At 35.5% G+C, this 12,568-nt stretch overlaps 4 protein-coding genes across 4 annotated transcripts; 3 read left to right on the top strand and 1 right to left on the bottom strand.

The window, feature by feature from the left end:
• The first annotated feature begins 305 nt into the window (after window positions 1-305).
• On the top strand, window positions 306-3,643 carry LOC145558938 (F-box protein CPR1-like). The gene is made up of 3 exons (XM_081620315.1): window positions 306-1,511; window positions 2,202-2,284; window positions 3,104-3,643. The coding sequence occupies exons 1-2, from the start codon at window positions 367-369 to the stop codon at window positions 2,248-2,250; spliced, it is 1,194 nt and encodes a 397-aa protein (XP_081476441.1). The 5' UTR covers window positions 306-366; the 3' UTR covers window positions 2,251-2,284; window positions 3,104-3,643.
• A 262-nt stretch (window positions 3,644-3,905) lies between these two features.
• LOC145558046 (F-box protein SKIP23-like) lies at window positions 3,906-5,288 on the bottom strand. Its single transcript, XM_081619198.1, has one exon. The coding sequence runs from the start codon at window positions 5,286-5,288 to the stop codon at window positions 3,906-3,908; it is 1,383 nt and encodes a 460-aa protein (XP_081475324.1).
• Window positions 5,289-7,016: 1,728 nt separating this feature from the next.
• LOC145558047 (F-box protein CPR1-like) lies at window positions 7,017-7,364 on the top strand. Its single transcript, XM_081619199.1, has one exon. It carries the CDS (start codon window positions 7,017-7,019, stop codon window positions 7,362-7,364), a length of 348 nt encoding a protein of 115 aa, XP_081475325.1.
• On the top strand, window positions 7,258-10,461 carry LOC145558949 (F-box protein CPR1-like). Its single transcript, XM_081620328.1, has 3 exons — window positions 7,258-8,167; window positions 9,886-9,970; window positions 10,147-10,461. Exons 1-2 carry the CDS (start codon window positions 7,617-7,619, stop codon window positions 9,932-9,934), a joined length of 600 nt encoding a protein of 199 aa, XP_081476454.1. The 5' UTR covers window positions 7,258-7,616; the 3' UTR covers window positions 9,935-9,970; window positions 10,147-10,461.
• The last annotated feature ends 2,107 nt before the right edge of the window (window positions 10,462-12,568 follow it).

Here is a 12,568-nt window from a genome sequence, read left to right on the forward strand (position 1 = left end):
TAAAAATTAACTTTCGTGATTTATACAAGTTGATAAAAAAACGTACTCCATTGTTATACGAGGTCATATTAGCAAATGTAAAATCATTACGAATATAATTTTTTTCTTTATCGATAATTGGAGATTTTAAGTATAGAAAATTTGAATTTATGCACTGGCAAACCGTAAACCTATCTAAAGAATCAAATTTTACTGTGTGCGTGATGGATACTCTAGGCTTCCATTTTGGTGGTACTCTAATAGAATCTTCCCCAAGAAGCTTCACAAAAACAGATCAAAGTAGTGTGCAAGAGACACTTCTTCTACTAGACTACTACAAGTATACTAGAACAACACTGTATTTCTCGAGCTTGAGATTGAGCAACAATGGCGGTACTTCCTACTGAATTGATCATTGAAATTCTCTCAAAATTACCCGTCAAAACACTTCTTCGCTTTCTATGCGTTTGCAAATCTTGGAATTCCTTAATTAAATCCCCCAATTTCATCAATATCCACCTCAATCAAACCTTAATTTCTAACTCTGATCGTCATCTCCTACTATTTTACCCGTCTCTTCGATCTGCTGAGCTCGACCTCCACTATAATCAACTCTCTTTCTCTGAAATCCACCACCCTCTGCAACCCCACAATTTAAGCTTGTTTGGTTCCTGTAATGGCATTGTTTGCCTCTCCGACAATTCAAATAATGATGTTGTCCTGTTCAATCCTCTTACTAAGTCTCATCGTAAGCTGAAACTCCCATCTGTTAGCATTTCTGCAGACTACATTGTTAAGTTTGAGTGGTTTGGGTTTGGGTACGATAGTGGAAATGACGATTACAAGATACTTAGGATGGTTCAAAAGCATAAAAATGACACGATTTTCAGCAATGAAGCGAAAGTGTATAGTCTGAACAACAATTCATGGAAATGTGTCCAAGGTATACCATATTATCTATTCTATAAAGATTTTCATGGTGTGCTTGTTAATGAAGTTTTACATTTTATAGTTACCAAGGAGTTGGATTTTCAATGTCAGTTGATTGCTTGTTTTAATCTTAGTACTGAAAGCTTCTCGTACATGGAGTGTACTGGTTATGATAAGGAGTTGATGAGGACTGAGAGGCTTTTGTCGGAATTGGGTGGATGTTTGTGTGTGGTTGTTACGTATCATGTTCGGGATTCTTGTATAATGGAAGAGGCTGATTTTTGGGTGATGAATGAGTACGGAAATAAAGAGTCTTGGGTTAGGTTGTTTAGTATTAGTCTGCCAGGAAATATTGGGGCTTATCTACAGATAAAGCCTCTAGTTTACTCCAGAGATGGGCGAAGAGTTTTGTTGGAGATTGATAGTTTGAGACTTGTTTGGTATGATTTAGAATCCAACAAAGTTGTTGGTTGTTGCAAAGCTCATGGACTGCCAGACGGAGCTTTGGAGATGACTAAGTTCGTGGGCAGCCTTGTTTCACTTGAAGTTGAAGATAAGCTCGGTCAGGAAAAGGGAACCTTGCCAAGGAAGAACAAATTGAAGTAAACAGATTTCTAAAGCTATATTACTTGCATTTCCCTTTTTCCTAATCCAAATTTCTGTTATGCTATTCAGTGTGTTGCTATGACTTTTGTTTGTGTTTGCTATGTAGGGGATATTTCTTATAGCTTACTGATTGTCTGATTGATGTCTGAAATGAATGCATAAAGCACTTTGCTAGGTGACAGTCATATTACTGTCACATTATGTGATTGGCTAAGTTCTAATTCATATATATGTCATCTATTTTAATTGCATGCATTTCAACAAATTTTATCAGGGACACAATTCACCATTATAATTTCATGATTTCTGTTAAAAGTTCGGACTGAAGAGGCCACATTGAACGTTTCCCTCGTTTCACCCAAGTAGCTTTTCTATTTTCTTAATGAATGTTTGTTGAAGTATAATGCTAGAGCAACTTAATAGAGGATTTGTTCATAAGTAATTTATTACAAATTAGAAAATTTTGATTCTTACTTTATTTCTTTGTAATTGTTAAACTTAATATTAATTTGTGTCTTCTCTCTTCGACCATTTGGTTTTATTTGATTTTCGAAAGTTGACATATTCAAATTTAGTAATGTTGCATCAATTAGTAAGCATTGCCATAATCTTGGAAAGACAAATTTGTATGTAATGAGACTAATGACTTTTATACTCTTCTGAAGCACTTTCTTCTTTTTCTTCAGGAATGATTTGGAAAATTATCTTTCTGTGGGGTTCAAGTTGAGGCTGTGAAGATGCTAATTGAACTAGTTCTGAACTGTGTAATGTAAGTATGAAGTTGTCTTTTATTGATCAAATCTTCTGTTCACGTGACCTTTTTTTGCTGCATTCTCACTCATGTTTGTTATTGTTAATGCACGTAACCCTTCACTTGAAAGGAATCATAGTGTATTGTTTGGACTATGCTGGCCAGCCTGCTGTTGGCAATCTTAATCCCTTCTTTATAAAGAAGATGCATTTACATTAGACAAAAAGTACGGTCTTAGGCCATTTCCACTTCCAAATTAAAGAAAAATTAATAAAGAAAACAGACAAGAAGCATTATATTAGGCCAGGATAGCAGGTCTTATATATATATTCAGATGAGTTTGAAGAGTTGAAATGATTTCAGTGTGTTAGTCCACAAATAAATAGGCTTTGCTTTTTAGTTCTCGCTTAGAAGATAACTTCTATGCTCAATTAGTTTATTAATTTGTCTTTTAAGGATGAGACAATTCCATGTAGTTGACTTGTTAATTACATAGATTGATGCTGAAGTCCAACTTCTAAGTAATTGGGGCTTATACCATGTATTGACATAGCACAACTAAACTAAGAAGACCCATTAAATTAATTAAGCAAGTTTTATTTTCTTAAGTATCGATCAAGATTTCTGCTAGAAAGCTTGTGCTTCCTTGGTTCGGAGATGTCCATACTAGAGCCCAAGGCTGTCTAAACAGCAAGGATATGAGAAACTTAGGATATGGGAGATAGAAAGCTTGTTATCATTGTTAGAAAGAAAAACTTTTGGAAAATTTTCCTCTTAACATGTTCATGGATATCTTGCATGGCTCTTGCTGATTTTAAATTGCTTGTCTTTGTGCAGTGTTTGGATTTTGCATTGTTAATATTTGCACTTTTGGTTGGTTTATATGTCACTACTGCGCGACTTGTGCCTTGATCATGAAGTGACCATTGGTTGAGTAGGTGGCCATTGTAGAGAACTGGGCTGATGATTTGATGTAGAGGCCATTGGAAGTAATTTCATGATGTAATACATAAACTAAATATTCTAGATATATGGTTAATGTATTTTGGCTTGTATTGTTGGTAGACTGATAGTGTTTTGTACTGATGTGTGAAGGGTATTTCTGAGTTCCTTGTAAGCTATGCTAATGAATCAAAAAAACTCCGTAGTATTTGGTGTAATATGTAATCTGACCGGTTTCATGGTGTTTGATTCTGTTTGTGGTCTGATGTTATTTTTTTTTTTCTTTTCAAATACTTGTATGTGTAGAGTTGTGCTTAATCAAGCCGATTAATTCTAGTACGTGATTGATCATTTAGGAATGGGGCTCAGTTGTCACAAAGCTGATTGGCAGTTTGCTGGTTTGCAACAAATTTCACCCAACCAAACATACTTATATATACTGACTTGTTTAGCTAGAAGGGCCTCAGGTACTATTGATTAAAGTGATTACTATTTTAGGTTAAAGAAAGCAATTAGATTAACTTAATACAGCACAAAGCAGCCAATTACAGTACATAGATACTGCTCATTAAGGAGAGAGTCAAAACACAGTGTCGCAGCACTCACATAGTTCAACAAAAGACTACTAGTAGCACAATTAGCACTAGAATTTGTTCATCTCATTTGAATACAAAAGTTGCTATTTTACTTAAGTAGCCTAAAAAGAAACAGCATCAGCTTCAGTTTTGTCAGACGGCAGGATTGGATTGGAGGCCAACCAAGTAGGCACAGGCCAGAAAATCTTGGTAAACTTGGAAGGCAAATCAACACCAGTCATCACTCGGCCGTCTTTCAAAGTATGGAGTCCACAAAATCTGCTGAACATTTGCAACTCTGACTTATAGCTGTGATCAATATCATCACAATGCACGTCTCCATAGCAGTAGTATCCATGCCCCTTGAATCCTTCTTGGGTGAAAAATATGCAATTCCCTCGACTCCAACCTATTTCTCGAGCTGATAGAGAGAAGCTTACATATTCGCTCACAAACAACAGTCGGTCTCCTAGATTCTTCACTGTCTCCCAATAGTACTCCTTTTCGCTATTTGGTGAGCTCGAGCAAGAACAGCTCAAGGTAGATACCATAAACTCAAGTGGTTCTCCTACTTCACTCAAGTAGTCATGAATGACAAACTTCTTTTTTACCTTGTCATAGAAAGTAGCCTCCATAATACGGGCACTCATGTTAACAACTTTGTTAACCAGGCAAAGTTTCCCACACGATTCCACCAAATAGGAGTAAATCATAAACCCTTCACTTTCCACTTCCTCCAAATGTGGCCTTGCAATTGTTTTCACCTCGAATGTTCGAGGATCAATCGATATCAGCTTACCCTTGTAATCAATAGCATAAAATTCACCCTTATAAGCAATAACATCACTGAAACGACGGCTTTCGAAAGGGATGATAACCCATTCCTCTGCTCCAGACTTTAACAACCCCAAATTCCCATCAACATACAAAGCCAGAAGCGAGTAATTTTCAGCAGTGGCGCCTGATTTTGGAAGCATAACAATCTTAACAGCTCTAGGACTGTCATCAGAAAAACTGTAACAGGACAAACTGTATGATCTTGCAACTTCAGAGATTCTATAATCTAAGAAGCTAACCTCAGCTTTGAAATCTGGCATTGGTAAAAATACATGAGCAGGAGAAATGGGATTCTGAAGTGTCCATGTATGAAAAGGGCCTGACATTTCATCGACTCGAGTGAGCCAGACATCAGTACTGGTACTGCTGGTTTCAGTTTCTGCAGGTTTAGAAATGAGGTAAAAGACACTCTGGTGTAAATATCCAGTGTCATTGTCGATGCAATGGTCGGATCGTGGTGTGTTAATCTTATTATGGGTAGGGAGGATTACCTCAAGAGGGAAATGCAGAGGGGGGTTAGGAGGAAAAATAGAGGCACGCCAAGAGGTGCAGACACTACGCAGCCTACGACGGTCAGTTTCGGTGTTGTTTAGGCCTCGAAGGACTAGGGAGAGGATGTCAACAGGGAGACTACTCCAATCTCTTACAATTTGTGGTTGGTTAGCCATATTTGATGGGATAATTTGGATGATTTGTAAAGGGTTTATCCGTTTATCAGTTTATGGTTTACTTGTGTAAGAGAAAGTGGTGAAGACAGTAGTTTGTATGGAGTAGTGCTTTTTATAATGCTGGGTTTTGATAGATTTTTCTAGGGAAAGTTCAAGAAATGGGGGAAGCGGCGCTTCATCAACATATTTTGGAAGATGGATGGTGTGTATACTGTATAGCCGTATGGGGAATTTATGAGTTTTAGGTTAATGAAATATTGGGTATGCACTTCTTTCAAAAAAAATATATATATATATATATTGTGACGTTGGAATATGTAGAGATACGGAGTATCATTTTCTTTTGAACAAAGAAATATCAGTATTGATGTTATGATATCATAGCAAAATAATACAGTACCTTATTTTTTTAAAATAAATAGCAAAATAATACAGTACCTTATTTTTTAAAAATAAATAGCAAAATAATACTCATAATAGAGAGTATAATTTATTGGTAAAAAAAAAATTGGTGTCATTATATACTCAAATTTAATGATAACTAGCGTTCAGACTCAAGCAATACACGAATTATTTATAGGTGTACAATATAAGTTTTTATTTTGTACTACCTGTGTTTCATATATTTTGCAACTTTTATAAAAAAATGGATGCTACATATTGTTTGCAACTAATGTTTTCTTTCTTTTTTAGGTTGTTATTTCTCTCTATATATCTCTCTTCTTATCACATTTATTTCAATTTTTCTCTCTTTATCTTACACGCACAAACAAATTTTGGCTAGAAGTTCGTGCACCCTTCAAAGTTGTGTGAAATAGAGGTAGTAATACATTTTATTAGAAAAATGAATAGTTTATAAAAGAGAAGAAGGGGTAATACATTTTGATTCACCTTCTACAATTACAAGTTGGAGGAAAGTGAATAAAAAAATAAACATGCATCCATTTATTTAATTAAAGCTAGTGTCTTTTTCTTTTACTTATGAGAAATGATATTAATTAATAAAAAGCTGAGGTGACATTAAAATAAAGTTTACACTTTATATGTGACATGATGGTTTGTGTTTTTAAATAATACTCGTAAGTATAGATACATAATAATAATACAATATTAACAAGTAAGAGCTAAGGAATTTAGGGCTGAGCAAAACTACCCGAACACCCGATCCGTAATCGTTCCGAAAATTAGGGTACCCATTCCGATAATCATCACAATCAAGTATGATTTGTTATCAGGTATGGTTATTAAGTATCATTTTAAAATTAACGGTTAACCGATCCGATTTGATAAACAGTTTTTTTTTCCTACTTAAATATATTTTTCATTAGTAATATTATGAATGGATTTGGTCAAGATCATGTGGTATTATTGTTAATTAGTGTTAAATGATATCATAATAATTGTTGGATCCCCGATAACCGATTTGAAAATCCAGGTACCCGAAGTTCGGATACCCAAACTTATCGGTTCGGCTTATAAATATCACTTTTAGTGATATTGAGTATCGATTATCTGAACCGTTAGTACTAACGATACGGATATTCGCCCCGTGCATCTTTTCAAGTTTCACAGTCCGTGATCCTAAAATCAATTTTCATCAAAAAAAAAAAAAAAAAAAAAAAAAAAAAAGTTAAAACCCTAACATTCTAAATTGACTTTAATTACTCGATCAACAATTGCGCCTTTGATCACAAAGTTTCGAACCTTAGGGCTTGAATTCAATCAACAATGGCGGCACTCCCTTCTGAGATACTTGCCGATATTCTGTCAAGAATTCCAGCGAAACCTCTTCTCCGCTTCAAATGCGTCTGCAAATCCTGGAATTCCTTGATCAAATCCCCTAATTTCATCAAACTACACCTCAAACAAACCCTAATTTCTAATTCCGATCGTCATCTCCTCGTTTCATCTGAATACTCATCATCTCTTCATACCGCCGACCTCGACCTCAACCTTAACCGTATCTCTTACTCGGAGCTCCACCACCCTCTGAAACACCACAATGCTGTCAAATTGGTTGGTTCCTGCAACGGCGTCGTTTGCATCTCTGATGAATCCAAAAACGACGTCGTTTAATACAATCCTCTTACCAAATCACGTCGTGAAATCCCCGTCGATCAAATTTCAAACCCTAGTAATGATTTCATTGTGTTAGGGTTTGGATACGATAGCAAGAACGACGATTACAAGGTTTTGAGGGTGGTTGATGAGAGTGAAGTGATATTGTATAGTTCGAACAACAATTCATGGAAAACTGTTGGAAGTTTTCCATATTATCTCTGTTATAGAGGATTCAGTGGTTTGCTTGTTAATGAGGCTTTACATTTCATGGTAACCAAGGAATTGGAGTCGCAATTTAAGTTCATTGTCAGTTTTAATCTTCAGACTGAGAGTTTCTCGCTTATTGAATGCCCGAAAGATGATGATATGTTAAGGAGTGATTTGATGTTTTTCTTGGCTGAATTGGGTGGGTGTTTGTGTTTGGTGCTTAATATTCATAATGAAAATCTTGCTGATTTAACCCCTGAGATGTTGACTGTAAGACAGTTTGCGAATCGTGTCGATTTGTGGGTGATGAAAGAGCATGGAAAGAAAGAGTCTTGGACTAGATTGTTTAGGATTTGCAAACCGGAGAATTTTGGGGCTCTTATTGAGATTAAGCCTGTTGTTTATGCTAAAGATGGTCGGAAGATTTTGTTGGAGATAGACGGTGAGAGACTTGGATGGTATGATGTCAAGTCCAACAAATTTGATAGATGCACGGTTCGTGGGCGGCCAAATGAAGTTGTGGAGACTGTGTGTTTCATTGGCAGCCTTGTTTCGTTTGGAGATAAGCCGCGTCTTGAAAGGGGAACCTCGCCAAAGAAGAACAAAAAGAAGTAAAAAGTTTAATTTAATCTATTTTTTCGCATTTCCTTTTCGCCAAATCCCAAATGTATGATCCCTCTTTGTGCTGTACTTTCTTTTACTTGGTTGTGGTTCATTTTTAGGTTGATCATCTATTCTATGTGTCTTTAAACAGATTAGGTGGCCCTTTTATTTTACTACTATATGTTTGTTATGGATTGTTGTTTTTTATTTTGGAGTGAGGTTAGACCTAAATTACAATAGTATCACATAAGTTATGCGTTACAAAACTGTTAAATTAGACTAAGGTGGTGATGTAGCACCATAATGTCAATGCCACACAGGACCAAAAGTAGAGAGTGAGATAAGGGCGGGGGAAATACTACAACAAAATTCACCAGCAGTGATTGCTGTTAGAAGTTAGAAAGCAGAAGCTGCTACCAACGTTTCTAACGTCTCACTCAAGTAATTTTTTTCTGAGTGTTTGCTGAAGCTAGCATGTTTTATTATCTTAAAATGATATGATTATAAAATTTTGATTCTCTACCTTGATCTGGTTTTTTTCTTCCTTAATCAATATTCTAATGTTGTTATTTTGTAACTATTAAGTATTGTCATTTTCTTGGAATAGGATGTTCTTTTAGCTAGGTGAAAGGCATAGGATTTGTTGGCCTTAATGATGTTTTTGTAGAATTGTAGCTGCTGTTTGGGATACTAAGTATGAGAGCAAGATTGAAGAATCCTGAATAGCTTTTGAATGATGTTCTTTCTATCAAAGTGAGATTCTGATCAAAGATTTATGAGGCCTTTGTTATGCATCTTTGACATTAGAGTTTCAAAGTTCTCACTGCTACCGGACAAATTGTTTGCTTTATTACTCCTACTCTCAATTACATTTCCATACCCTTTCATCACATGTATCTATCACTTCAATCAGGTAGTCACTTAGATGTGATTTCTAATGTATATAAATGCAGGAAAGCCATCCATGTCTTAGATCCTTTTAATGATTAACACTCACAAAAAAAGACGAATTTAGATGCCTCATTAGGGGTGAGTGCAGCTCTGACTAATCCTTCTGATTTTCGTGTCATCCTAATAGGACAAGTAGACTAGGAGAGGTGCAATATTTGGTTGATTTAGCAAAACGAAAGTTGATACATTGCAATCCATGAGAACCTTTGAGGGCTGAAGAAAGCTCGTTCAATCGAATTACCTGTGTGCTGTGTCATAGTTTGTTTAAGATTATGTCAATTGTAATTGCGCTTCTGTGTTGTACTTTTACATGGATACATTTATAAGTTTTTAATGGCTGTTGTGGTATCTATGAGAATGCAGAGGCCACTGCCAATGTTGCTCTCATCTCATCTAAAAAGAGGCTTATATATGATGAATCTTGAATGTTCTGTCAATCAAGCTGTATTCCTATGTTAATTTAATCTACATATTGACCTAATGACTTATGGAGCTCTTTGTGAATCGGTTATGATGATCCTAGCATGTTGCCTATTCTGAAATTGTGTTTCATCTATTTTATAGGTGTCCCATTATCCATCCCTCCTCCCCCCCCCCCCCCCCCCTCTCTTCTCTTTTTTTGTGTTTTTGTTTGCGTCTAAATAGATGCATGTTTCCTCTTGCATCAGTTGATATTTGGGTAGCTTTGATAGGGTCTTCTTTCATTATTTTGTCTAGTAAGTATCCATGATAAATTATTAATGCACATTCTGAAGCTCTCCCTTCTTTTATTCAGGGATAATTTGGATAACTTTCTATCTAAGGGGTTCAAGCTCAGGCTATGAGAATTGGTTACTGATGAGATAGTTCAGAATTATATGGTAAGTATGGAAGTCATCTTGCAGTGATCTAAATTTCTGTAAACATACACAAGATTGCTTGAACTTTTGCATCAAAAGGTCATAGTCTGCTTCAATTTGACCTATAAGTTTTCGTTCATAATTATTTGTGAAGTACCTTTATCGGCTTATGAACTAATTTCTTTTACAATTTCCAGGGCTACAACTTCTTATGTGGCAAAAGGCTCATAACATGTTTCTCTTTACTTACTGTCGTTGAAATGACCCTTGGTGGAGGCGGTATATTGGACCGAGGAGCTTTGTCTAGATGAATCCAGTATATGAGGAATTTGCAAGTAACCTACTTTGTATGTTTTGTTGTACATTTATCTACGTATGATCATATGGAGTATTAGGTACTTTATTTGACAACTACTGTTGGATAGATGATATGCTTTAATAATCTTGGGATTCTATTATTTTGTGTTTTGTGGCTTGTTTGGTTCATTGTTGCTTTGCTGAGGAAATTCTTAATACTCTGTAGCTTACTATTGAAGTATTGATGATTGAAAAAGATGCTTGTTGCTCATTTGAACCAATTAGCAAATTTTTTTGTTCAAAATTTCTCGACAAGTAGACCTTGAGATGGAATTGCTTTGTGTTCAAGTGCCCAAAATTCTCACTTGTTTCTGGTTTAATTAAAGTTTATAAACTCAATTGATGATATTCAAGTGCTGGAGTTGCATGTGTGGTAGTTGTGTATCTTATATTTTGATGAAAAACTTTTATGTTCTTTAATCCGCTGCATTAAATAGTTGCTTGTGTAGTCTAGTACTTTTTTTGATGTTGCGGAAGATGTTAGTTCTCCATCTACAATTAATTGGATTGAGTCAAATTCTACTTTAAAACCATGACTAATCTCAATAATTTGTAACAAATTATTTGTTTTTATTTTTAAATTGTCGTTTCTTTTCATCTCTCTCTTCATCACATGTAACTTTAGTCTTTTAAGTCCTTTACCAAAATGTTGTTCTTAATTAGGAAAAAAAAAAAAAAAGAAAAAGGATATGTACGTAGTATTGAATTGGGGAGTGTTTCCAAAATAAATAAATACATAAATTGGGGGGAGCATATGTAGTACGAGTACGAGTAGTATAAATACATGTGCATGAGGTGATTCAAAATATTTTGTATATGCTAATCTATTTTCAATAAGAATTGGAGCAGTCTAAAGAATTTGAAGAGTTCAATCAACTTCCGATCGATCTTGGTAATACAAGTAATTGTTTTACTCGTTGTAATGTAAAGCAATTGATTAGTCAGATACGAAGCACGAGAATCTTACTCGATAACCAAAAAATGGCATAAATACACATCAACTGCCAAAGGCTCTTCAGTTTCCTATGCATTACGGATCTTCCAAATTCATGTTCCCACTAAATTAATACTCGTACATACGATTCCCCTATATATTATAAGAGAGGTAGATCTCTCATTTTATACCATCCAAATTCCATCTCTTTAGCCAACACCATTCAGTAAATTATCATAACCAAGCTAAATGGCTGATACATTAGAGAGCCTTAGAGACTGGAGATATTATATTACCAAAAGCTAAATGCCCTTACTCGGATCAGTAGCTAAATGGCTGATACATTAGAGGGCAGATTTTATGCTACTGATCCGAGTAAGGGCAAGGCTGCTAGTTATTGATCCTGTGACAGTCGAGGTGAAAGAGATCATTAATGGTCACTTGGAAGAGTACAACTCTTATGGGCTTTACCATTACTTGGTGGAATCATGTGGGAGGTTATACCTGGTTCATAAAGTGAATGATATTGGTTATTACTATGATTCTGATATAGGAGGTTATGATGGTGATTTTGAATGTGGAGAGCCGCTTGAGCTTAAAGTATTCGCTTTGGGGTGTTCCATTTCACTAAATGGGGAGGCTAATTACTTTTGGGAGCAAGTTAAGGGTTTGGGTGACCGAGTGTTTTTTTTGAGTAAGTACGTTACATTTTCTGTTTCAGCTCAAGATTTTGGTTGGGATCAAGGGAATTGCATATTTTTCACCCAAGAAGGGTTTGAGGGGGATGTATCTTCCTATTTAAACGCCTACAAATCAAAGCCGGAGTATTGTGGCAGAATTAGCAAATTCTTTGGAGTCTATACCTTAGAAGATGGTAGAATTATCACTGCTGATGATTTGCCTTCTAAATACACCAGCATTTTTTGGCCTGTTCCAGGTTGGATTGACTCCGGCCATTTCAACTAGCTAGCTAGGCAATGGTTAGATAAGAGCAGAAGACTTGTTCATTGTTGGTGCCTTTGTTTTATTAGAGTAAATTATTATGGAAACTTGTCATTTTTGTTATGAACTCTAGTCCGATGATTTTTGTATGTCACTGTAAAATAAAATAAAAGTCGCGCATCTTTAAATTATGCTTAATACATATATGCTCATATATACATCATACATTTGGTTGATTGCTACTTGCTACCCCTGTATAGTGTATCCTGTAAAATGTATGCATAGATAGGTTATGGTAGATTTGTAACTGTAGTAAAAAAACCAAATTATACACTCACTTATCCTAATTATAAAACTTCAGTTTGAACCAAGTTGGATTGAGTTTC

This window comes from Chenopodium album, chromosome 9 (assembly GCF_948465745.1).
Source record: "Chenopodium album chromosome 9, dcCheAlbu1.1, whole genome shotgun sequence".
Lineage (NCBI taxonomy): Eukaryota > Viridiplantae > Streptophyta > Magnoliopsida > Caryophyllales > Amaranthaceae > Chenopodium > Chenopodium album.

Excerpts from the sequence above, each read along its gene's own strand:
- LOC145558949 (XM_081620328.1), top strand. The coding sequence starts at position 7,617 with ATGGTAACCAAGGAATTGGAGTCGCAATTTAAGTTCATTGTCAGTTTT. Across the intron at positions 8,168-9,885 it reads CCAAAGAAGAACAAAAAGAA|GGATAATTTGGATAACTTTC; the intron begins GTAAAAAGTTTA and ends TCTTTTATTCAG.
- LOC145558046 (XM_081619198.1), bottom strand. The coding sequence starts at position 5,288 with ATGGCTAACCAACCACAAATTGTAAGAGATTGGAGTAGTCTCCCTGTT.
- LOC145558047 (XM_081619199.1), top strand. The coding sequence starts at position 7,017 with ATGGCGGCACTCCCTTCTGAGATACTTGCCGATATTCTGTCAAGAATT.
- LOC145558938 (XM_081620315.1), top strand. The coding sequence starts at position 367 with ATGGCGGTACTTCCTACTGAATTGATCATTGAAATTCTCTCAAAATTA. Across the intron at positions 1,512-2,201 it reads CCAAGGAAGAACAAATTGAA|GAATGATTTGGAAAATTATC; the intron begins GTAAACAGATTT and ends CTTTTTCTTCAG.